Source organism: Hemitrygon akajei, chromosome 4 (genome assembly GCF_048418815.1).
Source record: "Hemitrygon akajei chromosome 4, sHemAka1.3, whole genome shotgun sequence".
Taxonomy (NCBI): Eukaryota; Metazoa; Chordata; class Chondrichthyes; order Myliobatiformes; family Dasyatidae; genus Hemitrygon; species Hemitrygon akajei.
Window position 1 is genome coordinate 65,653,791 of NC_133127.1, and position 27,958 is coordinate 65,681,748.

The 27,958-nt window shown below is 41.9% G+C and overlaps 1 protein-coding gene across 2 annotated transcripts; it reads left to right on the top strand.

The window, feature by feature from the left end:
• The first annotated feature begins 185 nt into the window (after positions 1–185).
• On the top strand, positions 186–27,958 carry LOC140726401 (short coiled-coil protein). 2 transcript variants are annotated; one of them, XM_073042731.1, is made up of 4 exons: positions 186–350; positions 7,960–8,031; positions 18,456–18,539; positions 27,146–27,958. In XM_073042731.1, the coding sequence occupies exons 1-4, from the start codon at positions 284–286 to the stop codon at positions 27,286–27,288; spliced, it is 366 nt and encodes a 121-aa protein (XP_072898832.1). In that variant the 5' UTR covers positions 186–283; the 3' UTR covers positions 27,289–27,958. The 2 variants fall into 2 exon arrangements, with proteins under 2 accessions (XP_072898832.1, XP_072898833.1); XM_073042732.1 differs by lacking the exon at positions 186–350 and adding an exon at positions 1,143–1,299.

Here is a 27,958-nt window from a genome sequence, read left to right on the forward strand (position 1 = left end):
GGTGAATTTTAGATTACTTGTACTAATTATGGTCCAATTAAATGACAGGCAAGCGAAAGCTAAAGGAAACAAAATGTTTACGGGGTTATTTTTTTTTAAGCCACTAGTTGTAAGCTTTAACCTTTAACTAGTTTTCCGGCGAGCTGAAGATCAGGTGTCAAAGTACCAGGTACTGCTTCAATTATTCAGTACTGAGCATCCGATTCGGATGAACTTGAACCAACAGATCTTCCAGCTCTCTTTTGATGGTTAGGAACTTGATCGCTGTCTGCTTGGGAAGAATATGGATCAAGCTGAAATTCCAGAAGAGGACGGCACCTTCACAACCATTTCTCTAGCCGACGATTCAGGTAAAATCTAGTTAATAGATAACTGGCAATTCAAAGTACAAAAGAAACTAACAAGCTTTGGTATTGTATGCAGTTACTCCCAAAGCAGATTGATTGAACGTCGTCTGCACCCAGGACTTACTGATTTGGAATTAGGATGGTGGACGGGTTCGGCGTGGGGAACCATTGTTCAGATAAGCAGAAGAGAAAAGACAAATGTGTATACGTAAGAAAGAAACACAAAGAAAAAAACGTGCAGCACCTTCCGTGCGGAAAGTATGCTTACTCCTTGTATAAGCTCACATTCACAAGTTCTGTCGGATCTTAATACGATTGTGTCATTGATGTCGTAACTTTATTGCTGTTCTCAGTTCTTTGGGAACAGGGTTCGATTACATTTGAGCCTTTTTGCAATTGAAGAGATGGATGAAATATTATTTGTTTGGAAACAATCAAACTATATGAAATAAGGTTTCTCAGCGTGGCACTATGGTGACGTGGCAAAACATCTGTTTTGCCTTAGTTTCCGACTATAATTGGTTGGAATCAACTTGCTTTTGAAAGTTAAGTTTTTAATTCAAATAAGTTGAGGTCAAGATGGATGGATGGCTTGCAAATTATTGTGAGCTTTCTCTTTTGTTTGAAGTGGCTTTCAGTGAATGAACACTAAAGAAGTAAAGGAAGGCAGATTTTGAATTTGTTGACACTACCTTGTGGGGATTTTAACCGGCCGGCGGGAGAAGATGCCGGCCAGCCGACCGGCCGGACAGACAGGAAGCCTCCCCGCGGCCGGATGAGAGGCAGCGCCGGCCTCTCTCCATCTTCCTGTTGGGGCGGCCCTCCCTCTGGTGGCCGCCTTGTTCATGGCAGTTCTTTCAATTTCGTCTGTCTCGAAACTGCCTCGGAGCCCCTTGTTTACTTCCCGTCCGGATACACCGATCCGCGGACGGCTGCTGGCCGGCGCAGGCAGGTGAGTACTGGGCAGGGAGGCGCCGGGTCGCCGAACCCAAACGGGGTGAGTTTTCGGTAGGCGCAGGCCTTCCCTGTCCGACCCGCAGTTAAATGTTCAGGGAAGGCCTGCGCCAGCCTTCTCCAGCTTTCCTCGGACCGAAGGGAGAAACCCCAAATGGGCAAAGCACCCAGGAGACGTGGCAAGACCCGCCAGAGACTCTGACCAGTGACTGCTTAAAAACTAGCCACTGTTTCTCCCTCGGTGCCCGATTTCTATTCACCAAACCACGTTAACGTGTCAGGTTTAAAGCCCTCGACAGTAGTCACAGTGTATTTTGAAAATCTGCAGATGCTGGGAATGCAAGCAACACACAAAATGCTGGAGGAACTCTGCAGGCCAGGCAGCATCTCTGGAAAAGAGTACAGTCGACGTTTCAGGCCGAGACCCTTCATCAGGTCTCATCTTAGAGTTTTGATTTGCACAGCTAGGATTTGGATTTCAGAGTAGTTTCCTTCAGCGGAATGTGATGGAAATTCTTTTAACATTGTACACAATTGATGCATCTTTTGTGAAATTGGACAGGGCATTTGCACTGGAAGTTCTCCTGGTGTAGAGGCATAGGGTAGAGAGAGACACAGCATGAAAACAGGCTCTTTGGCCCAACTGGCCCATGCCAACCACAGCATCCTCCCTGCTAATCCAAATAGCCTACATTCAGCCCATAACCCCTCCACGTACCTGTTCAAATGCCTCTTTAATGTTGTAGTTCTATCTGCCTTGCCTTCTTCCTCTCACAGCTTATTTCAAGTATTCACAAACTTCTGTGTGAAGAAGTTACTACGTGGGCCTTTTTCAAAATCTCTGCCCTCCATCTTGTATTTGTGCCCTCTAGCTTTAGACTCCCAACCCTGGGGAAAAAACTACGACCATTCACCTTATTCATACTTCTGATTTGATAAACTCTGAGGTCACCTCTCATACTCCAGCAAATAAAGATCCATCGTGGCCAACCTCTCCCTATAACTCTGAACCTCTTGTCCAGGCAACATCTTTATAAATTTCTCTGCACCCTCTCCAGCTTGATAATGTCTTTTCTATAACAGGGTTATCAAAACAGTACACAATACTCCAAGTGTATTTTCCTGGTTCAGGTTTAATGACGTGCACAAGTACAGTCAGGTGCGGATACAATTTAAAAAACTGCTTTTAGCAGCATCACAGGCATGAAGGTACAGACAACACACAGAACACAAATTAGACATAAGTTACACCAGAAAGTGAAGAGAGTCAAAAATAATTGCAAAAACAAGACTGTAATGCAAAGCAAAGACACAATCATTTTCATCAACTTTGCCTCCAATGTCCTTCTTGACCTTAAATTTATTTGCCCTATCTCTGACACTTCTCTCCTCTTAATTTCTGTCTCCATCTCTGGAGACAGAGTATCCACTGATAACTTTTACAAACCTGCTGACTTTAACAGTTACCTTGACTATACCACTTCCTGTAACTTGTAAACATTATATTCCATTCTCTAAGTTCCTCTGTCTCCTCCACAACCATTCTCAGGCTGAAGCTTTCTATTGTAGAACATCTCGGATGTCCTTTTTTTCTGGCCAAGAGAACAGGGTTTCCCTTCCACCACCATCGATGCTGCCTTCACCGTTATGTCTTCCATTTCCCACACATTTGCCCTCATCCCATCCTCCTATTGTCATAACAGGGATAGGATTCCCCTTATCCTTAACTACCACCCCATGAGCCTCCGTATCCAGCACCAGAAGTGTAATTTCTGCCATCTTCAGCAGGATCATACCACAAAACACATCTTTCCCTACACACTGCCCCACCTTGCTTTCTGAAGGGATTGATATCTACGCGATACCCTTGTCTTGTCCTCCCTCCCCACTGATCTCCCTCCGGATGTTATCTCTGCAAATGTGGCAAGTGCCACACTTGCCCCTACCCATCCTCCTTCACCACTATTTGAGGCCAGAAACAGTTCTTCTAGGTGAGGCGACACTTCACCTGTAAGTCTGTTGGTCACCTGTTGCATCAGTGCTTCTGATATGGTCTTCTCTACACCAGTGGGACAATGCTTTGTTGAGCACCTTCACTCTTTCTGTAGGATCTCCCATTGGCTACCCATTTCAAAATGACTTCCATTCCTATGTCTATCCACGGCCTCCTCTACTCCCATGATTGAGTTCACTCAGTTTGAAGGAGCAACACCTCGTATTCAGTCTGGGTGGACTCCAGTCTGATGGCATGAACATTGATTTCTCCAACTTCCAGTAATTTCTTCCTCCTCCCTGCATCTCTCTTCATCCATTCCCCATTCTGTTTACTCTCTCACCCTTTTCCTCACCTGCCCACCACCTCCCTTTGATTTCTCTCCTTCCTTTCTTCCATGGTCAACTGTTCTCTCCTATCAGGTTCCTCCTTTATCCCTTTATCTCTTCCACCTATCCTCTCCCAGCTTATTTCATTCGCTACCTCAGACACCTACCTTCTCCCTCACTCGGTCTCATCACCTGTCAGCTTGTACTCCTTCGCCTCCCTCTCCCCACCTACTTACTCTGGCTTTCTGCCCCCTTCCTTTCTAGCATCTTGTCTTAAAGTGTCAACTGCTTATTCCCCTCTAAAGATTCAGCCTGACTTGTTGAGTTCCTCGAGCATTTTGTGAGTGTCGCTGAAAATGTGGAAGGGTGGCGGCCATGTTGGATCTTTCCTCGAAGTGTTCTCTGTGCAACCTGAAGTGCTCAGGGTGGCTTCATGCAGAAACCCAGCAGGGAAATGGGTCCTTCTGTGCTGACCATCTATTCAAATCCTACACTAATTTTATTTCTTCATTCTCCCTACCATCTCATCAGTTCCCCTCCATCACTCACTCACATACTAAGGACCAATTTACCCACCAATCAGCATGTCTTCAGGATGTGGGAGTACCCAGAGGAAACCCAAAAGGAGAATGTGAGAACTATGCACAGGTAGCACCTGAGGTCAGGGTTAAAGATGGGTGTCTGCTTCTGTGAGGAATCAGCCCTACAGGCTCTGCCAGTGCGCCATTCTATTTCACTCTACTACTTTGAAATATTATTGCTTTTTACATGTTTACCATGGATTTTTCCATGGCTTTGAAAGGGAACTTCAAGCTGGATAGCACAAACAAATAAGGTAAGATTGGTGATCTGAGAGGAAGGGGTACCAATTTCCTTGTGTAGGACTTTATTCCTAGGAATTTGGAAGATTGAGGGGAGATTTGATGGTGGTATACAAAATTAGAAGGTGTATAGAGAGGGTGAGTGCAAGCAGGCTTTTTCCACTGAGGTTGGGTGGAGCTACCACTATAGGTCATGGGTTAAGGATGAAAAGTTTAAGGGGAACATGAGAAATTTTTAAACTCAGAATCTTGAGAGCGTGGAGCGAGCTGCCAGTGGAAGTGGTGCACGCAAGCTCAATTACAATGTTTAAGTTAAATTTGGAAAGGTACATGGATTGGAGGGGTATGGAGAGCTATGGTCCCAGTGCAGGTCGATGGGAGTAGGCAGTTTAAATGGTTCAGCATGGAATAGATGGGTAGAAGGGCCTGTTTCTGTGCTGTACTTTTCTATGAATCTATGACTCTAAAGACCTTATCCCTATTAAATTTACAGAGACGTGTGATTTCGTCTCTCAGTTTCCAGGGAACATTTTCTCTGCAGCTTTATGTTTATCAAGTCAGTAATCACGGGTATATTAGTCAGCGTATATGCCAGTACTGCTCTAACAATTGAGGACAAGGTCACAACTTTCTACTGCAGAATTAATTCATTCTTCTGTTACTGATGTGTGTCATGTGTCAGCTTGTGGCTCACCGTGGTGTCCCAACACACTGGCTCTTCTGGATATTCAATATGATCTTTCTAAATGGACACAATGTGAGCGAGTTCCAAGCCAACACATTCAGCACTCAGCTGGAGAGGGGTGGGGAAGAGCAGATGAATTTCTAGGTCAAAGTGCTTCATATTTATTAAAACTTGAAATTGGAGAGAAGCTGAGTCATAAGGCCCAAGGTTCCACCTTTTGTTTATAGATACCAGCTAAGGCAGAGATAAGTCAGAAGTGTTACTCTTGGAAAACATGTTGTGGCTAGGAACGGGCTTGCTAACTTTGAGGATTTAAAAGTAACCACGCTGGTATGGAGTAGTGGCTTGCCTCATTCAAGAATTGATACTGTTGCAAGGAATGGTAGGGGACGGGTGGAAATTTGTACAGTACTGAAGTTGCTAGCAGTAGAAATGTAGGAATGTCTGAGGTCCTGATGTCCAGCCGAGGGCTTCTGTTATTGACTATTTCATCCATCCCATTACCCTTTCCATCAATTCACTTGTGCCTCTGCCATGGCTTTTGTGATTGAGAGTTTGATGACTTGCTGAATGGGGGTGGGGTGGGGGATATTATTGAAAAGCGTAGATAGAGTGTATGTGGGTAGAATGCTTCCCATTCTAGGGGAGTCTATGACCAGAGGGTGGTGAATCTGAGGAATTATTTGCCTTGATGGCTATAAAGGCCAGTGACTCGCTGTATTTAAAGCAGAGTTTGATTGGTTCTTGATTAGTAAGGGCATCAAAGATGACAGGGAGAAGGCAGGAGAATAAACTTATAGGATAATAAATTAGCCATGATGGAATAACAGAACAGACATGATGGGCCTCTAATTCTGCTCCTGTGTCTTAGACATTCCAGTCAAATGTCTGATGTGGTTGAATGTTGCACTTATTTGACAAGGTCAGTAATCTGCCTGTGGGTGGCTGGTTCCTGTTGGAAAAATATAACTGCTCAGCAAAGCACTCATTAAAGATTATAAGAAGACTCTCTTGCTTCCTCCCTTGTATGTCCAAATTGACTTTAAATTTTCTGCTTTAAGAATTCCCATACCATCTCCATTCTGTGCTCCTCCCCTGCATCCCAAGCACACTTGCTCTGTGAAGCAGTTCGTTGTATATCTTCTGAAAATGCTGGTTGAGTTCAGCAGGTAAAGAGTTAATGTTTCAGGCCAACACCCTTCATCAGAATCAGAGTCTTGGCCCGAAACGTCAATTGTTTATTCTTTTCTGTAGATGCTGCCTGGCCTGCTGAATTCCTCCAGCGTTTTGTGTGTGTTGCTTTCTATGTCCTTCTGTGCATTTGTTTTCCCCTAAGTATCTGAAATCTTGTGTGGCAGAGAGACATCGTGTAGCTCTGATTATTTATTTTTAAATTCCCAACCAACTTCTTGTGGAGCAGCTGGCACAAATTATTTTCTTCATGGATGAAGAGGTGTTGGATGCGATAAATTTTGAAGGATGAGAGTGGTGGTCAGTTTCTCAGCAAAAGAAAATAAAACAAGTTGATAAAAATAGTTGGCACTTCAGAATGAGTTTTAATGTTAACTCTTTGTCTCTTTCCACAGGTATGAGAAAGTATATAATACTTGATATGCTGAGTATTTCTAACATTATCCGTTTTATTTCAGATTTCCATCAATATCTGGAAATGTGACTAAATTGGCTAAATTAACCAATACTGATTCAAGCTAATTCAAATTTTGGGGAAAATTAACATTTGGGGTTGATTATGGTAAATAGATATTTCCCTTTTGAATAATTGTACTAGTTTTGCAGTGGTATTTTTAAACTGTACTACTTGTGCATGATGAAATATATTTTCTTTTCTCATAAACAATATTACTGAGTTGAAAATCAAAATAACTGCAGATCCTGGAAATCTGAAATGAAAACAGAAAATGCCAGAAGCATTCAGGCAGGCAATATCTATGGAACGAGTTAATGTTTTAATTGGGGACAGAATAACTTAACAATACCAGCCACATACCACTCTTGCAAATTCATCAGAAGTGTTCTCCTTATGATGTAAAGTGTTGAGTTTGAATCTGGTTTCTTTGAGAAGGGTCTGGTTTAATTGAGCAGCCACCTCTTCAGCTGGCATCCCTCACAGTCTGGATGTGGTGTTGAGAGGCTTCTTGACATTACTAGAGCATCACTTCTGAATCATCCCGTCGTCACCTGATATCTCTAAACTTGCATGGTTTCCAGCAGAAGTTATTGGATTGTGATCAGGAGCAGGGATTATTGTTCAATCTTTCCCCTCCCGAACCAAGGGTGTTGAATTTAATTGCTATTCCAAATGATACTGAGTGACAACATTCCCACTACTATTTGGTGCTAAAGTTGGTTAACCTAACAGAAGCTGGAGGTTAAACCTGGGATATTTCTCCTCCGTATGACTTTTGACTGCGGCGGGTGATACCCTTGCTCATTTTTTTTCATTATTTCATTTTCTTTTGGATCCGAACATAATTTGTGGATGGGGAAGCTAATATTTATTACTAGCAATTAATTGTCTTAGAAAAGGTGGTGTTGACCTACTATCCTGAACCTCTGTAGTTTTTCTGGTATAGAAACATAGATAGGTAGGAGGCTGTAGGATTTGTACAGAGAAAGGATGAAGGAACATCAATATATTTTCAAAGTCTGTAACTTGGACATAAGCTGCAAATGGTCCCTTGCATATTCTGGTGGTAATTGTCATTGATATGGGAGGCACTGGTTGATGATTCAGATAAGCTTATGTGAGATCCTCCACTGGTATTTTTAATATCGATAAAGTAAACTTTAGCTTTATATTTCCTTTTAGGGGATTCTGGATCAACACTCTGTGATTCAAATATTGACAGTGAACTGCCTGTGATGAATGCTGATATGGAAGGTACGATGTCAAATCTACAATGACTGTTGTTACTTTTAAAATGTAATCTACCATCTTGTAATTATCTTTCAGGTAAGGAATTTCCTGTTCCCATTTTATTTCTCACAAGGAAAGATGAGATAGGGGAATTCTTACAAAATCAGCTGTTACTCTGGTATTCAGAGCCAAAATACTACTTTTCTGACACCTATACTTCAGTCTGGTGCCTGAATAGACCTTAATCTTTGCAGGCGTTGAATCTTTTTTTATTTTTTTGTCTGATATATCTCTGTCCCAACACAGTAAGAAACTTTGTGCTTTACTGGATTAGATAAAGGGAAGTTAAGTGAATGATTAATTATTGTTTTTTGACATTGGTCAAGAGAAGTGTGGCCTAAGACCCCCATGTAGTTTCTAAGACAAAGAAACTACATTAAGCTTGTGTTACTACTCCGTTTATCTTCTCCTTCAGCTTCACTTATAGTACTCTGGGATAGTGAATTTTTAACGATTCTATTGAGATACAGCACAGAATAGGTCCTTCCAGCCCTTTGAGCATTACGCCCAACAACCCCTGATTTAACCCTAGCCTAATCACAGGACAATTTACAATGACCAATTAACCTACCAACTGGTATATCTTTAGACTGGGTGGAAACCAGAGCACCTGGAGGAAACCTGTTGGTATTGTAAATTGTTGTGCTAACCACTATGCTACTGTGCTGCCCTTTCCAAAGATTTGAATCTTTTCGAATGAAGAAATCTCTCTTCATCTGTACATGACCAATGCCATTACCTTTCTTGACCTTTCCATTTTGTCCAGATTATAAGATTACTTGTTAACCTTCACTGTTAGATGAGGGACAGGTATTTCCAACTAAATATGTTCAAAACCCTAATCATAGAATAAAGACACAAAAGTTATTCCTTTGCAATTGAATCCATCTTCCCCCTCAAAGCTGAGACAATCAGTTCGCGAAGTGGCACCTGTTTGGACTCTTAAGATGAGCTAGAATAGATGATGGCAAACTAGTTGATGGGGATTTTCAGGAAGCCTTTGCTAAAATCCCACATGCGTAAAATTAATATGTATGGTATCGGAGTATTGGCAAGCATTACAAATTAGTTGTTAGGAAATGAGAAATGGCAAGGAGTTTTTTTTTAAGGGTCTAGTCAGTAACTAGTGGAGTATTGAAAAAATCAGTGCTTTGACCTTAGCTATTCATAATATATCAATGTTTTGGATGAAGAAACAAAATGTAACATTTTCTAGTTTGACAATGAGATGAGGGGGATTGTGAATTGTGAGGAGGATGCAAAGTGTCAGATGAAGTGAGTGGGCAATACTTTGGTGTATGTAGTGTTACATGAACAAATGTAGAGTTGTCTGCTCTGGTTGGAGCACAGAGAAGTGTTATGACTTAATGATGATATGATACTGCAATGCTGAAATCTGGAGCAAACCTCAAACAAATGGAGGAGCACAGCAGGTTTGATAGTACATGTGAAGAGAAATAGACCTTTGAAGCTTTGGGTCAAGACCCTTTGGAATGTTTTAAAATTGTTGATGTACAAAAAAACTTGAATATATGTGTACATTAGTCACATAAAGCGAACAAGCAGATACAACTAGCAGTTAAGAAGGCTAATGGTCTGCTAGCCGTTAGAATGAGAAGCAAGGATGTCTTGCTGAATGAAATTGGGTCTCATTAGATCCTCTTATCTGAGAAAGAATATACTTACACTAGAGGAAGTGCAGCAAAAGTTCACCAGACTGAGGAGATGTTAGGTTAATTAAAGTTGTACTTGATTGAGTTAGAGGGGTGAGAGAGAATCTCATTGCAGCCTCTAACATTCTGATGGGCTGGATGGACAGGATGTGAAGAAGGTGGTCCCTTGACTCCGATTGTGACGAGAGATCATTGAGGACTGAGGTGGAGCAGCTGGGCTTGTATACACCGGAATTTAGAAGGATGAGAGGGGATCTGATTGAAACATATAAGATTATTAAGGGATTGGACACGCTGGAGGCAGGAAGCATGTTCCCGCTGATGGGTGAGCCTAGAACTAGAGGCCACAGTTTAAGAATAAGGGGTAGGGCATTTAGAACAGAGATGCGGAAAAACTTTTTCACCCAGAGAGTGGTGGATATGTGGAATGCTCTGCCCCAGAAGGCAGTGGAGGCCAAGTCTCTGGATGCATTCAAGAGAGAGTTAGATAGCGGGGTCATGGGATATGGGGAGAGGGCAGGAATGGGGTACTGATTGTGTATGATCAGCCATGATCACAGTGAATGTCAGTGCTGGCTAGAAGGGCCGAATGGCCTACTCCTGCACCTACTGTCTATTGTCTATTGAAGAGAATTTGCTTTCAGAGTGTGGTAAACCCATGAAGTTTGGTACCACATGGGGTTGCAAAGGCGAAGATGCTAGGTATATTTAAGGAGATGTACACATTTCTATACATAGTAGGATTGAAGGAAGGCAATGCAATGTGATAATGAGATGGATGTATTGAAGAGCAGAGCAGGCCCAAAAGGCCAGAATGACTTGCTGTTGCTGCTATTTCTGTTTCTGTCTCTGCTGCAGACTAGTCCTTCACTTAAACCACCTACTTTTCACTCCATTATGTTGCCTGACTCTGTCCAACTTCAGTTCATTTGCTATTCATCCATCCCTTGTGCTTATCTTTAGACTTGACTTTTCCAGCATACTCTGGGCCAATTACCCACGCTGTGCCTTCCAAGAATTTGAAATGATTCTAAAGTCTGCTGCCAAACCTAACTCGTACATAGTCCCATTCCCTTAAGTTTGCTCATCCACAGTGGCTCTGCTTAGAGCTCTGATTTATATTTTAAAGTTTTGAAGTTTGTTTTTAAAGTCCATCCATAACCCACTACTCCCTGCTATATTTTAAGCAGGGACTGGCAATGAGGGAGTTAGGCCATCTGATGGTTTCCATAACCACTGGTCGCTAGCACATCTTCAGTTCTGGCTTTGAGTATTTCTAGTTTTAATCATTATTGCTAGCAGCCACGCATTCTACTGCAAAGACCTAAACCTCTTCATTGCTGCTTCCTTTTAAAAATGCAGCTTCCCACCTACTGCATTTGGCTTTCTATTCATTTCCTATCCATGTACCTGTCCAAATGCCTTTTGAGCACTGTGATTTTTCCCTAGATTTATCTCTCCTCTGGTAGCTTGTTCCTTTCACCCACTACCCTCTATGTAGAAAATCTTGCCCGTCAGATCTCCTTCGAGAATATATTTTTTCTCTCTCCGTTTAAACCTGTATGCTCGTTTTATACTCCCTTACCCTTTGGAAAAAGACTGATTATCTAATCTATCCATGCACCTTAAAATTTTATAAACCTCTGTCGCCCTTCAGCCACCCTATCCAATCTTTCTTTGTAACTAAAACCCTCCATTCCAGGCATCTTCCCAGCGAGCCTTTTCTGGAGTCTTTTTAGTGCTACCATGTTTTTTTTCCTGTAGTCTGTTGACCATAACTATAGCTAGTATTCCAAGACTGGCCTTGTACAATGTCTTGTACAGCTGTAGCATGATATCCCAACTCTATATTCAATACTCCTACTCGTGTATCACCTTTTCCAGAGACCTGTGAACTTTCACTCCAAGATCACTCTGTCCATCAACACTTCCAAGGTCTCTCATTTATTGTACATGTGTGTCCTGCCAGTAATAGATGACTCAAAATGCGTTAACTTACACTTATCCAGATTAAATTCCATCTGACATTGCTACACCAAACTTTCCAGCTAATCTAGGTCCCTCTGGATTTTTAGACAACCATTCTTGTTGTCTACAATTCAACCAATGTTCATGTTGTCAGCTAAGTTGCTTTAGCAAACACAAACATTTTCATCCATATAATGAAGAACACCAAAGGCCCCTGCAGCAACCCCTCCGATACACCACTGGTTAAATCTGGAAAAACAAATGTCGATGACTACCCTCTGCCTCCTATCACCAAGATAACTTTGGACCAAGCAATTCCCTCGTATTTCCTTCCATTTGTGGAAGCACCCTTTCTCCAGCTACCTTCTTGCTCCCAATAAAAGTATAAAGTGCTTTAAAATTCTCCTTAATTCCTTTTGATAAGAACATTTTATGGCCCCTTTTTGTTCTTCTAATTCTTTAAGTCCTTTCCCACTTTATATTCCTGAAAAGCCTTGTCTGATTTCAGATTTCTAAACCTTACATATCCTTTTTTTTGGATGAAACTTCTACTATCTCTTGTCATCCAAGATGCCTTTTGCCATTTTTGCCTTTTATCCTCCCAGGAATATGCTGGTCATGGACTCTAACTAGCCTTTAAAAGATTCCTACCTGTCAGGTGTGGATTTGCCAAGCAGCCTCTCCCAATCTACTTCCCCAGCCTAATATTGTAATTACCCTTTCTGCAATTTAAACTTTCACCTGAGAAGCAGTCTGAATTTTATCTGTAATTATCTTAAATTTTACATAATTATGATTAAGCTCCTAACTGCCACCCCCTCCCCACCACGGAAACAACGATCACCTGGCTAGGCTCTGAGGTCCTGTACAGCCCCAACGCTTGAATATATTGTTTCAAGAAACCCTCCTAGACCTGACAAATTTTGCCCTGTCTTTTCTCCATAATCATTTTTAAGAATTACAAGGATGTTGCCTGGATTGGGGAGCATGCCTTATGAGAATAGGTTGAGTGAACTCGGCCTTTTCTCCTTGGAGCAACGGAGGACGAGAGGTGACCTGATAGAGGTGTACAAGATGAGAGGCATTGATCATGTGAATAGTCAGAGGCTTTTTCCCAGGGCTGAAATGGTTAACACAAAATGGCATAGTTTTAAGGTGCTTGGAATGGGCTGCCAGCGGTGATGGTGGAGGCGGAAACGATAGGGACTTTTAAGAGACTCCCGGATTGGTACACGGAGCTTAGAAAAATAGAGGGCTGTGGGTAATCCTAGGTAGTTCTAAGATAAGGACATATTCGGCACAGCTTTGTGGGCTGAACAGCCTGTATTGTGCTGTAGGTTTTCTGTTTTTTTTCTATGAATGTTAAAAACTACTTAACCCAGTAAATTCCTCTTAACGATTTAGTACTTTTCCTGATACTTTGTGTATTATATCCTCATCCTCTACAATTCCTATGAATTTAAAAAGTACTAATTTTTCAGATTGGAGATTACTTTCAAAGGAAGGACTTCTGTTATACATGGAGTGTAGTGTTCCTGGTGAAGAAAAGATAAAAATTAATAGAATGACATTTGAACTTTGGGGAAGACAATGCAATTTTATTTTGGGCTTTTGTTTGGCATCTTTAGTTCATTCAAGGGTTACTGCAAAATATTACTAAAATGATAGGAGTTAATTACCTCAATTTGATAATTTGGAAACATCATGATTTTGGATGCTTTATTCCCTTCAATCAATAATATATGGAGTACTTATGGAGAAGTAATTCCTTAAATATTTGGATGGGATATAAAAAAAAGATAGTGAAATGAAAAACAGTGGTTTCTGTGCTACACCTGATTGAGCAGGCCAACAGACAGTCTGCTGCAGCTTCTGCTATTGCTATTCTAGGACTGTCTGTTAAAAGGTGTGAGGAACAGGAGACACACTTTACTTTTCCTTTCTGTGGGGAGAATGTTCACTTCCTACTCCAGATTCCACTTCAGATGGCGTTATGAATGTAAGCTTTTAGTTGCCATGACCATATGTACAAGGCTTTTCAACTGCAACTTTATAAATTACTTATTCTGTAAATAAAATGTTTAGCATTGCACAGATAACATTATGCTTTTGAAATTGAATCAATTGTTAAACAACAGGGTTTAAGAATGTAATACAAAGTCTGTAATATTTGTGTATTTTTAATGCTGCGTAAATTGCTTTAGCAATTATTTAAACTTTGAGTATTGTGGTCTTTCAATATGCTTCTAAGTTTTTACATAACCTTTTTAATATAAAAATGCCATTACATGACCACTAGGCGGGTGTAAGTCCAATGTATGGTGGTGGAAAATGTGTGATACCATTATTGCCAGAGATCTTGCAATGGGGGTTAATAAAACAATACAGCTGTAATAGAATTTAAAAGGTTATTTTGTCTTTAATCATGCTAAAATATGAAACTAAAGTGGTATCTGCTTACAACTTTCTACAAAAATTTATGCTTTATCCTTGCTGTTAGGAAAACCTGTTGATGACTACATTTCTCTGCTCTCTTCTTCAGCAGATTTTGTAGTTCATTTGTGCTTAGACCATAAGAAGTAGGAGCTAAATTAGGCCATTCAGCTCAAGTCTGCTTCACCGTTCCATCTGGCTGATCCCAGATCCCATTCAACCCCATACACCTGTTCTTTGCCATAACCTTTGATGCCCTGACTGATCAGGACACTATCGACTTCTGCTTTAGATATTCCCATGGACATGGTCTCCACCACAGTCTGTGGCAGAGCATTCCACAGATTCACTACTCTCGGTGGCTAAAAAAAAATTCTCCTTATTTCTGTTCTAAAAGGTCGCCCCTCAATTTTGAGGCTGTGCCCTCTAGTTCTGGATACCCCCACCATTGGAAACATCCTCTCCACATCAACCTTATCTAGTCCTTTCAATATTCAGTAGGTTTCAATGAGATCTCCCCACAACCTTCTAAATTCCAGAGAGTACAGGCCCAAAGCTGCAAAATGCTCCTCAAATGATAACTCCTTCATTCCCAGAATCCTCCTCGGGAACCTCCTCTGGACTCTCTCCAATGACAGCATATCCTTTTTGAGATATGTGTCCCAAAACTGTTGACAATACTCCAAGTGTGGCCTGGCTAGTGTCTTATAAAGGCTCAGCATTATCTCCTTGCTTTTGTATTCTATTCCCCTTGAAATGAATGCCAACATTGCATTTGCTGCCTTTACCACAGACTTGACCTGTAAACTAATCTTCTGGGTCTCCTGAATGGCATCCACTGCCTCTCCTTTGTCCACCCTGCTTGTAACTTCCTTGAAGAAATCGGAACAGATTTGTCAGGCAGGATTTCCATTTACAGAAACCATGCTGACTTTAACTAATTTTATCATTAGTCTCCAAATACCCCGAAACCTCATCCTTAATCATAGACTCCCAACACTTTCCCAACAACTGAGTCTAGGCTAACTGGCCTATAATTTCTTTTGCCTTCTTCCCTTCTTAAAGAGTGGAGTGACATTTGCAATCTTCCAGTCCTCTAGGACCATGCTAAAATCATCCATTATCTCTTCAGCAACCTCTCTCAGGACCCTGTGATGTAATCCATCCAGTCCAGGTGACTTTTCCACCTTAGGACCTTTCAGTTTGCCTGGCATTTTTTCCTCTGTAATATCAATTGCACTCAGTCTTGCTCCCTGGCACTCATGAGCCTCTGGCACTCTGCTAGTGTCTTTGACAGTGAAGACTGGTGCAAAGTGCCCATTATGTTCATTTGCCATTTCTTGTCCCCCATTACTAGCTCACCAGCATCATTTTCCAGTGGTCCAGTGTTAACTCCTACCTCCTTTTTACTCTTTATATAACTGAAAAATCTATTAGTATCCTGCTTTATATTATTGGTTAGTTTGCCTTTGTCTTTTCCCTTGTAGCTTTTTTTTGTTGCCTTTTTAAAAGCTTCCCAATCATCCAACTTCCCTCTCATATTGCTACCTTATAAACCTTTCTTTGGATTTTATGCAGGCCTTAGCTTCACTTGTCAGCCACGGTTGCCTACCTCGCCAGTAGAGAACTTCTGTGGGGCATATCTATCCTGTGCCTTGTGAACTATTCCCAGAAACTTCAGCCATCTCTGCTCTGCTGTCATCCCTGCCAGTATCCTCCAATCCACCTGGGCAAGCTCCTCTCTCATGCCTGAGTAATTCCCTTTAGTTCCATTGTGATACTGATACATGTGAGTTATGCTTCAATCATATTATGATCACTGCTAAAGTGTTCCTTTATGTTAAGCTCCCTAATTTAGCTCCTTTTTTAGTTTCAATATAATTATGGAGAAGGATAGGACTGGATTTTTGATTGGAGAAAGGCTAACTTTGAGGAGATGCGAAAGGATTTAGAAGGAGTGGATTGGGACAATTTGTTTTATGGGAAGGATGTAATAGAGAAATGGAGGTCATTTAAAGGTGAAATTTTTAGGGTACAGAATCTTTATGTTCCTGTTAGGTTGAAAGGAAAGGTTAAAAGTTTGAGAGAGCCATGGTTTTCAAGGGATACTGGAAACTTAGTTCTGAAAAAGAGAGAGATCTACAATAAACATAGGCAGCATGGAGTAAATGAAGTGCTCAAGGAATATAAAGAATGTAAGAAGAATCTTAAGAAAGAAATTAGAAAAGCTAAAAGAAGATATGAGATTGCTTTGGCAAGTAAGGTAAAAATAAATCCAAAGGGTTTCTACTGTTATATTAATAGCAAAAGGATAGTGAGGTTTAAAATTGGTCCCTTAGCTGTCCGCTCTGATTCTCTATGTGTGGAGGCAAAAGAGATGGGTGAGATTTTGAACAATTTCTTCGGTATTCACTAAGGAGAAGGATATTGAATTGTGTAAGGTAAGGGAAACAAGTAGTTATGGAAACTATGATGATTAAAGAAGAGGAAGTACTGGCGATTTTAAAGAATATAAAAGTGGATAAGTCTCCAGGTCCTGACAGGATATTCCCTAGGACCTTGAGGGAAGTTAGTGTAGAAATAGCAGGGGCTCTGACAGAAATATTTCAAATGTCATTAGAAACGGGGATGGTGCCGGAGGATTGGCGTATTGCTCATGTGGTTCCATTGTTTAAAAAGGGTTCTAAGAGTAAAACCTAATAAGATCTGGGTTATTACACAACATCCAGTCTAAGATAACCTTTCCCAAAGTAGGCTCAAGTGCAAGCTGCTCTAAAAACCATCCAGTAGGCATTCAACAAATTCCCTCTCTTGTGATCTGACATCAACCTGATTTTCCTAATCCCCCTGATTATTGAAGACCCCTCCATTACAATTCTATCAATACACTAAGTACATGCCTTTTCCAGCTCCCTTTGCAATCTCAACCCCACGTCTTAGCTGTTATTTGGAGGCCAATATATGATTCCCATGATTGTTTTTTTTTACCTTTGCAGCTTCTTAACTCCATCCACAAAGATTCAACATTCTCTGACCTCTTTCTAAAGATGTACCTGTAATTCCATCTCTAACCAACAAAGCCACACCGCTGCCAATGCCTTCCTGTCTGTCTTTTTGATACAAGGTATATCCTTTGATGTTAAGCTCCCAACTATGGCCTTCTTTCAGCCACAACTCAGTGATGCCCACACTGTCATACTGACCAATCTGTAATTGTGCCATGAGTTTGTCCACCTCAGTCCAAAAGCTATGCACATTTAAATACAGCACCTTCAGTCCTGCTTTCTTCACCCTTTTGAATTTTGCCTCTGTGGTACAATTTAAATATTTTCTCTGTCTGCATTTTTATCCAGTCATTGGCTTGTCCTTCCTTACAATCATGTTACACCCATCATCTACTGTAAACCTGCTGGCTCATCCTCAGCTCTATCATACTGGTTCACATCCCCCTGCCATATTAGTTTAAACACTCCCAACAGCTCTAGTAAACCTGCCCGCAAGAATATTGGTCCCCCTTTGATTCAAGTGCAACCCATCCCTTTTGTACAGGTCACACCTGCCCCAGAAAACTTGCCCCCTATTCTCTCAAGCGTTAATTCAGAAAATAAGGAATGAACTCACCTACTTAACTTGCCTCCGCCTGTTCTCGGTGAAGCTTTCTTGAGCCAAAGCCTTACTACTCTGACTCGGACTACTCCGATGACTGCTCTGCTAGACGATACCTCTCTTTTATAGGGACTGGGTTTTTAAAGCTCTTCACTGAACTTGCTTGGGAATGCTTCTGTTGTGTCTGTGCAGTACTCCAATCGAAGACTTGGGGGTGTATCACCAAGTGCTACGTTATTGGGGTTCTCAAATCCAGTGAGTAATTGAAGCATATCATTGGTCCAATGAACTTCAGAAGAAAACTTTAATTATTTTTGAGGCAGCCTAACATGGTATTTAATTTTAGATTTGCTCTCCTCGGAGCAGTTATTTTACTGAGGATTTTATTTGGATTTGCTCTATATAATGTTTTATTTCAGACCACCCACTATCCCAGCATCTGTACAGATGATTATAGTCACAACTACTATTTGCATTAATTAGCTGTATCTAGCTTTGGCAATTATAAGGTTTTGGCTTTCATCTTGAAAACATCCTAACGATTAGCCATAGATCTCTTCATAATTAAGAGTGGTGAAAAGAATGAAGACAACAACATGGTAACATTGATCTTTAAAGTAACTGGATGTGTTTGCCAGTAGTCTTTTTGAATCTTATTTGCTTCCTTCTATTTTTGATTTGTAATGTTGTGTAATCTTTTGATGTTAGTAATTGACCCCGAGAGTCAAGTAGAATTAGAAGAGAAGACACGGCTGATTAATCAAGTTTTGGAGCTTCAACATACTTTAGAAGGTAAATTAATTTTAGAAACATAGAAAACCTACAGCACAATATAGGCCCTTCTGCCCACAAAGTTGTGCCGAACACTTCCCTACCTTAGAAATTACGAGGCTTATCTATAGCCCTCTTTTACTAAGCTCCATGTACCTATCTAAAAGCCTTTTAAAAGATCCTATCGTATACACCTCCACCACTGTTGCCGGCAGCCCATTCCACGCACTCACCACTCTGTGAGTAAAAAAAACATCTCTGTACCTACTCCCCAGTTGCTTAAACCTGTGTCCTCTTGTGGCAACCATTTCAGCCCTGGGGAAAAAGCCTCCTACTCTCCACGTGATCAATGCCTCTCATCATCTTGTACACCTCTATCAGGTCACCTCTCATCCTCCGTTGATCCAAGGAGAAAAGGCCAAGTTCACTCAACCTATTCTCATAAGGCATGCTCCCCAATCCAGGCAACATCCTTGTAAATCTCCTCTGCACCCTTTCTATGGCTTCCACATCCTTCCTGTGGTGAGGCAACCAGAACTGAGCACAGTACTCCAAGTTGGATCTGACCAGGGTCCTATATAGCTGCAATATTATCTCTCGGCTCCTAAATTCAATTCCACGATTGATGAAGGCCAATACACCATAAGCCTTCTTAACCACAGAGTCAACCTGCACAGCTGCTTTGAGCATCCTGTGGAGTCAGACCCCAAGATCCCTCTGATCCTCCACACTGCCAAGAGTCTTACATTAATACTATATTCTGCCATTATATTTGACCTACCAAAATGAACCACTTCACACTTACCTGGGTTGAACTCCATCTGCCACTTCTCAGTCCAGTTTTGCATCCTATCAATGTCCTACTGTAACCTCTGACAGCCCTCCACACTATCCACAACACCTCCAACGTTTGTGTCATCAGCAAACTTACTAACCCATCTCTCCACTTCCTCAGCCAGGTCATTTATAAAAATTACGAAGAGTAAGGGTCCCAGAACACATCCCTGAGGCACTCAACTGGTCACCGACCTCCATACAGAATATGACCCGTTTACAACCACTCTTTGCCTTCTGTGGGCAAGCCAGTTCTGGATCCACAATGCAATGTCCCCTTGGATCCCATGTCTCCTTACTTTCTCAATAAGCCTTGCATGGGGTACCCTATCAAATGCCTTGCTGAAATCCATATACACTACATCTACTGCTCTTCCTTCATCAATGTTTAGTCACATACTCAAAAAATTCAATCAGGCTCGTAAGGCACGACCTGCCCTTTACAAAGCCATGCTGACTACTCCTAATCATATTATACCTTTCCAAATGTTCATAAATCCTGCCTCTCAGGATCTTCTCCATCAACTTACCAACCACTGAAGTAAGACTCACTGGTCTATAATTTCCTGGGCTATCTCTACTCCCTTTCTTGAATAAAGGAACAACATCCGCAACCCTCCAGTCCTCAGGAACCTCTCCCATCCCCATTGATGATGCAAAGATCATCGCCAGAGGCTCAGCAATCTCTTCCCTTGCCTCCCACAGTAACCTGGGGTACATCTCATCCAGTCCTGGTGACTTATCCAACTTGATGCTTTCCAAAAGCTCCAGCACATCCTCTTTCTTAATATCTACATGCTCAAGCTTTTCAATCTGCTGCAAGTCATCACTACAATCACTAAGATCCTTTTCCATAGTGAATACTGAAGTAAAGTATTCATTAAATACCTCTGCTATTTCCTCCGGTTCCATACAAACTTTCCCACTGTCACATTTGATAGGTCCTATTCTTTCACATCTTATCCTTTTGCTCTTCACACACTTGTAGAATGCCTTGGGGTTTTCCTTAATTCTGCCCGCCAAGGCCTTCTCATGGCCCCTTCTGGCTCTCCTAATTTCCTTAAGCTCCTTCCTAGTAGCCTTATCATCTTCTAGATCTCTAACATTACCTAGCTCTCTGAACCTTTTGTAAGCTTTTCTTCTTGACTAGATTTATTACAGCCTTTGTACACCACAGTTCCTGTACCCTACCGCAACTTCCCCGTCTCATTGGAACGTACCTGTACAGAGCTGTACGCAAATATCCCCTGAATATTTGCCATATTTCTTCCGTACTTTCCCTGAGAACATCTGTTTCCAATTTAAGCCTCCAATTTCCTGCCTGATAGCTTCATAATTCCCCTTACTCCAATTAAACGCTTTTCTAACGTCTGTTCCTATCTCTCTCCAATGCTATTGTAAAGGAGATAGAATTATGATCACTATCTCCAAAATGCTCTCCCACTGAGAGATCTGACACCTGACCAGGTTCATTTCCCAATACCAAATCAAGTACAGCCTCTCCTCTTGTAAGCTTATCTACATATCAAGAGGTTATCAAGAAACCTTCCTAAACACACCTAACAAACTCCACCCCATCTAAAACCCTCGCTTTAGGGAGATGCCAATCGATATTTGGGAAATTAAAATCTCCCATCACGACAACTCTGTTATTATTACCCCTTTCCAGGGTCTGTTTCCCTATCTGCTCCTTAATATCTCTGTTACTATTAGGCGGCCTATAAAAAAACACCCAGTAAAGTTATTGACTCCTTCCTGTTCCTAACCTCCACCCACACAGACTCTGATACAATCCCTCCATGGTGTCCAGCTTTTCTGCAGCTGTGACACTATCTCTGATCAACAGTGCCACAACCCCACCTCTTTTGCCTCCCTCCCTGCCCTTTCTGAAACATCTAAAACCTGGCACTTGAAGTAACCAATCCTGTCCCTGAGCCATCCAAGTCAGTAATGGCCACCACATCATAGCTCCAAGTACTGATCCACGCTCTAAGCTCATCCGCTTTGTTCACAACAGTCCTTGCATTAAAATAGACACATCTCAAGCCTTTGGTCTGAGCGTGTCCCTTCTCTATCACCTGCCTATCCTTCCTCTCGCAGTGTCTACAAGCTTTCTCTATTTGTGAGCCAACCTCCTCTTCCCCAGTCTCTTCAGTTCAGTTCCCACCCACCAACAATTCTAGTTTAAACTCTCCCCAGTAGCCTTGGCAAACCTCTGCGCTAGGATATTGGTCCCCTTGGGATTGGTCACTCCTGCCCCAAAAGAGGTCCAAATGATCCAGAAAAATGAATCCCTGCCGCCTGCTCCAATCCCTCAGCCACGCATTTATCCTCCACCTCATTCTATTCCTCCACTCACTGTCGCGTGGCACAGGCAGTAATCCTGAGATTACTACCTTTGCGGTCCTGCTTCTCAACTTCCTTCCTAACTCCCTGTAGTCTTTTTTCAGGACCTCTTCCCTTTTCCTACCTATGTCATTGATATCACCATGTACCATGACTTCTGGCTGTTCTTCCTCCCACCGCAGGATATCTTGGACGCGATCCAAAACATCCTGGACCCTGGCACCTGGGAGACAAGCTACCATCCGAGTTTCTTTCCTGCGTCCACAGAATTGCCTGTCTGACCCCGTAACTATAGAGTCCATATCACTACTGCCTTCCTCTTCCTTTCCCTACCCTTTTGAGCCACAGGGCTGGAATCTGTGCCAGAGGCATGACCACTGCCACCCCCCAGGTAGGCTGTTCCCTCCAACAGTACTCAAACAGGAGTACTTATTGTCAAGGGGTACAGCCACAGGGGTACTCTCTAGTACCTGACTCTTCCCTTTCCCCCTCCTGACTGTGACCCACCTGTCTGTCTCCCGAGGCCCCAGTATGACCACCTGCCTATAACTCCTCTCTGTCACCTCCTCGCTCTCCCTGACTAGGCGAAAGTCATTGAGCTGCATCTCCAGTTCCCTAACTCGGTCCCTCAGGAGCTGCAGCTCGACACACCTGGTGCAGATATGGGAGGCTGGGAGACTCCAGGACCTCCCACATCTGACACCGAGCACAGAAAACTGGCCTCACACACATACTACCTCCTTCCCTCAAATAACATAGTTAAACCTACCTCACCTCGTCCCGTTACCGCCTCAGCCTGTTGAGCCAAAGCACTACCACTCTGCTGCCTTTCACTTCCGCTGTCTACTCCGACGCTGCCTGCTGGATACGGTGGTCTTTTTAAACCTTTCGCGCTCTGCTGGCTGACATCATGCGCAGCCTCGCCTCTCTTTAACCCGAGTAGTTAAAAAAAACTCCCTTCGCTCCGAAAAATCAGCCGTTCACTCGCAGCCTTCTTGCTCCAAGTGCCACAGGTTAAAGAACATGCCTTTAATCCGTGGGAGTCTTGAATATAAAATAATACAGACAATGTGCTGGAGGAGCTCAGCAGGTCAGGCAGCGTCTATAGATGGGAATAAATGATCGACATTTCAGGCTGTGACCCTTCATCAGGACTGATATTAAGTATAAAGTTGTGTGCCGTCTCCATAAACTTCTATCACTTTCTGTCCCTCTCCCACACCTTTGGGAGGACATTCAGATGGAATGAAGGGAAAGGTGATGGTGACAGAACATAAAGATGAGAGAAGTGTAACACAATTATTGATGGCATTGCAGTTTAAAGTAATCTGCATGTGCTTCATTAAGACCTTTTTGGAAACAACATTGGAGACTGGTTCAAAAGATTATAGCCCTTGGAATCCAGGGCAAGCTGGCAAATTGGATCGCAAGTTGACTCGGAAACAGAAGGGTGATGGTGGAGGGTTGCATTTGGGGTAGAAACCTGTGACTGATGGGGTAGTATAAAAGATCAGTACTAGGACCCTTACTGTAGCAGTAATTATTTATACATTAATAATTTGGATATGTGTATAGGAGGTATGATTAGTAAGTTACCAGGTAGTTTGTACCTGGTACAATGTACCAGGTACATTGTAGTGTCATTGCTAAGATGTGAGTAGCTGGATGTAGGCTATGGCATGATACTGATCCAGTTGGTAAAGGGAACAGAGCAGTGCCACATGGAATTTAATCCTGATGCGTGTGAGGTGCTGCATTTTGGGGAAAATATAGTATAGGGTTAACCCAGTATGTGCCAGAGTCTTAGAATGTATTGAGAGAGAACTGTGTTCCAAAGATCAGCTTTATTTGTCATAGTTACATCGAAACATACAGTGAAATGTACCATTTTGTGTCAATAACCAATATAGCCGGAGAATTGTGCTGGAGGTAACCCACAAGTGTCCACAGCATCACATGCCCAAAACTCACTTGCCCTAACTGGAATGTGGGAGAAACCCCTGCGATCACAGAGAGAACGTACAAACTCCTTGAAGACAGTGGGAGGAATTGAACTCCGCTTTGTGATCACTGGCAGTGTAAAGCGATTGCACTAATCACCATGCTACCATGCTGCCCTCAAATCTGTTCTAGTCCAACGATCCCAGACGGTGGCAGTACAAGTGGACAAAGTAGTGAAGAAGGCATATGGGATGCATGTCTTCATCTGCAGGAGATAGAATATAAGGGCAGAATACACTGGTACAACTTTATAACATATTAGTTATGTTGCATCTGGAGTTATGCATACAGTTCTGGTTGCCACACTGTAGAAGAACATAATTGCACTGGAAAAGGTGCAGAGGAGGTTCACGAAGATGTTGTCTGGGATGGAGCATTTTGGTTTTGAGAGAGTTTGGACAGGCTGTGTTTATTTTCCTTGGTGTAGAGACGGCTGACAGGGATCCTGATAGAAGTATACAAAGTTATGAGGGGCACCAAAAAAGTTTGTGAACCCTTTGTGATTAGCTAGTTTTCTGCATTAATTACTCATAAAACATGGTCTGATCTTCATCCAGGTCACAATAATTGACCAACACAATCTGCCTAAGCTAATAATACACAAACAATTTTACTTCTCATCACTACGGAGTATACTGTTTAAATAATCACAGTTTGGGTTCAAAAAAGTATGAACCTCTGGGGTAATACCTTCTACAAAACCTTTTGGAGTCAGGTGTTCCCATTAATGAGATGAGATTGGAGGTGTGGGTTGTAGAGGTGCCTTGCCCTATATATCACAACAAAAATACACACACACAGCCTGCTCTTCTCGAGAAAGATCTGTTTATGTGCAACATGCCTCAATCAAAACAACTTTGAGAGGGCCTTACTGATGCATGAAGCTGGACAAATCTACAAAAGCATATCCAAAGACCTGAGGGTTCATCAATCCACAGTAAGAGAAATTGTCTACAAATGTACTGTTGCTACTCTCCCTAGGGGTGGGTATCCTGCAAAGATCACGCCAAGAGCACAAAGTGTAATGCTGAAGGAGGTGAAAAAGAACCCAAGGGTAACAGCAAAGGACCTGCAGAATTCTTTAGCGAGTTCTCAAATCTCTGTTCGTATGTACACTATAAGAAAAGCACTGAACAAGAATGGTGTTCATGGAAGGACACCACAGAGGAAACCACTGCTCGCCAGAAAAACATTGCTGCACGTCTCAAGTTTGCAAAAGACCACCTGGATGTTCTACAACACTTCTGGGACAGTGTTCAGTGGACAGATGAGACAAAAGTTGAACTTTTTGGCAGAAATGCACATTGCTATGTTTGGAGGAAAAAGGGCACTGCACACCAACACCAAAACCTCATCCCAACTGTGAAGCATGGTGGAAGGAGCATCATGGCTTGGGGCTGTTTTGCTGCCTCAGGGCCTGGACAGCTTGCAATCGTTGAGGGAACAACAAATTCAAAATTGTATCAAGACATTTTACAGGAGAATGTCAGAGTAGGGGCCCATCACCTGAAGCTTAATAGAAGTTGAGTGATGTAACAAGACAATGATCCGAAACAGGAGTAAATAAACAACCAAATTATTTGAAAAGAAAATATTTGTGTTTTGGAATTGCTAAGTCAGAGTCCAGAACTTAATTCAATTGAGTTGCTGTGGCAAGACCTGTTCATGCAAAGTATCCCAGAAGTATTGATGAACTGAAACAGTTTTGCATGTAGGAATGATCTAAAATTCCTCCTTGCTGTTGTGCAAAACTGATGAGCAGCTATAGGAAATGTTTGATGGAGGTTATTGCTGCTGAAGAAGTTATTAAATACAAGGGTTCACATACATTTTCTAGTCTGGACTGTGATTAAACAATGTGTTCAATAAAGACATGAAAAGTACAATTGTTTGTGTTATTAGTTTAGGCAGATTGTGTTTGTCTATTATTGTGACTTAACTGAAGATCAGACCACATTTTATGAGTAATTAGTCAAGTCAAGTCTATTGTCATTTCAACCATAAACTGCTGGTACCATACACAGTAAAAATGAAACAACGTTCCTCCAGGACCCTGGTGCTACATGAAACAACACAAAACTACACTAGACTATGTGAGACAGCACAAGGCTACACTAGACTACATAAAACAACACAAAAACTGCACTAGACTACAGACCTGCACAGGACTACATAAAGTGCACAAAACAGTGCAGGCCAGTACAATAATTAATAAACAAGACAATAGGCACAGTAGAGGACAAATTACAATATAATGATAAATGATGTAGATGTCAGTCTAGACTCTGAGTATTGAGGAGTCTGATGGCTTGGGGGAAGAAACTGTTACATAGTCTGGTCGTGAGAGCCCGAATGCTTCAGTGCCTTTTCCCAGATGGCAGGTGGGAGAAGTGTTTGTGTGAGGAGTGCGTGGGGTCCTTCACAATACTGTTAGCTTTGCGGGTGCAGCGTGTGGTGCAAATGTCTGTAATAGTGGGAAGAGAGACCCAGATGATCTCGGCTGACCTCACTATCCGCTGCAGGGTCTTGTGATCAGAGATGGTGCAATTTCCAAACAAGGCAGTGATGCAGCCGCTCAGGATGCTCTCGGTACATCCTCTGTAGAATGTGGTGAGGATGGTGGGGGGTGGGTGGGAGATGGACTTTCCTCAGCCTTCGCAGAAAGTAGAGATACTGCTGGGCTTTCTTGGCTGTGGAGCTGGTGTTGAGGGACCAGGTGAGATTCTCTGCCAGGTGAACACCAAGAAATTTGGTGCTCTTAACGATGCAGAAAACTAGGTAATTGCAAAGGGTCCACAAATATTTTCTTGCAACTGTAGATAAATTGTAAGAAAAATTACTACCTCCCATTACAGGCTTATCTAAAACTAGAGGGCGTGGGGTTTTCGGGTAATGGGAGGTTTAGAGGAATCTGAGAAAGAACTTTTCCCCCAGGATGTGGTTTGAATCTGAAATGCATTCCCTGAGGGGGTGATAGACGAAGAAGTGGCCAAATGAAAACGAGTTGCTAAGGCACAGAAGACCGTGGACCAAATGCTGGGAAATGTGATTAGTAAAGTAGTGCATGATGATCAGCATGTACGTGGTGGCCCAAACAGCATGCTTCTGTCTTGCCAGCTTCAGAAAGCTTTGCTGTCAATCCTTGTCCTTCTGCGTCACAATACCTACCATTGGCTGAAATCTCAGTGGAGAAACGACATGTAAGGAGAAGCCATTTTTGGAAAGAGAACCTTTACTGTTGCTTTCATTTTATTCCTGCCTCTCAGTCTAGCTGAAATGTAAACAATAATTAATTGCCTTTGCTTGTAGTCAGCAGTACTTGTCTGGGTGGAATTGGCAAAGTTTATTTCGTACCACTTTAAAATACTGCAGAGCAGTTCCACAATTTACTGTTTTTATATTCCAGTCAGCTGTTAAGCCTTAATATTTCTCTTTTGCTTTCTCAGAGCTGTCTGCACGTGTGGATGCTGTGAAAGAAGAGAATCTGAAACTGAAATCTGAAAATCAAGTTCTTGGACAGTACATAGAAAACCTTATGTCAGCTTCTAGCGTTTTCCAAACAACAGATACAAAAGGCAAACGAAAATGAGGCTGGCATTTATAGTATGTTTGTATTCTGTACAACGTCATAGTCCACATCATTTTCTTGGCTGTTACAACCAGTAAAACCTGTCTGACATGATTCTTTTGGTATTATTTCTAAATTGACCTCTGAGAAATTATCCAAGTCTGCATTGTGGAAAACTCCACTCATCAAGCTGGTTGGCCCTTGTTAGAAAGATGTTGAAACATGATCCTTAACATTTAAATGTTAAGGATCCATAAATTAACCTGATTATTACAATACATGGAGTATCTTGTTGGAAATACTCAGCAGGTCAGGTGGTACCTGATTGAGAAAATTATTTTTTATCTAAGTATTTCCTGCATTTGCTGTTTTAAGGTATCCAGCATCAACAGTTTATTGTTTTTGTTTTTGTAGAGCATGTAGAGTACTGGAGCCCCAGAATCAAAATAATTTATGTTCCTGTTACCTCTAGCTTTAACTTGACTTGAGTGCAACATATAACCTAGATTAAGAAGAAGTGCAATATAATGTTAACATTTAGAAAATTAACTATTTTAACATTGCATATGCTAATCAGAAGATGCATGACATTTTTAAGATGGCCTCCTTTGTGTAAAGTGAGGTAATGCCTATGATTCTACTGTGCTGTTTGTACTTATCATATTAAAATTGGAGCTAATTTTTTAAGTTA

What these genes read in the sequence shown, in the direction of transcription:
- LOC140726401 (XM_073042731.1), top strand. Translation starts at nt 284, where the DNA reads ATGGATCAAGCTGAAATTCCAGAAGAGGACGGCACCTTCACAACCATT. An exon ending in TTCTCTAGCCGACGATTCAG is followed by an intron (nt 351 to 7,959) that starts GTAAAATCTAGT and finishes ATTTCCTTTTAG; the next exon opens with GGGATTCTGGATCAACACTC. An exon ending in GATGAATGCTGATATGGAAG is followed by an intron (nt 8,032 to 18,455) that starts GTACGATGTCAA and finishes TTTTGATGTTAG; the next exon opens with TAATTGACCCCGAGAGTCAA.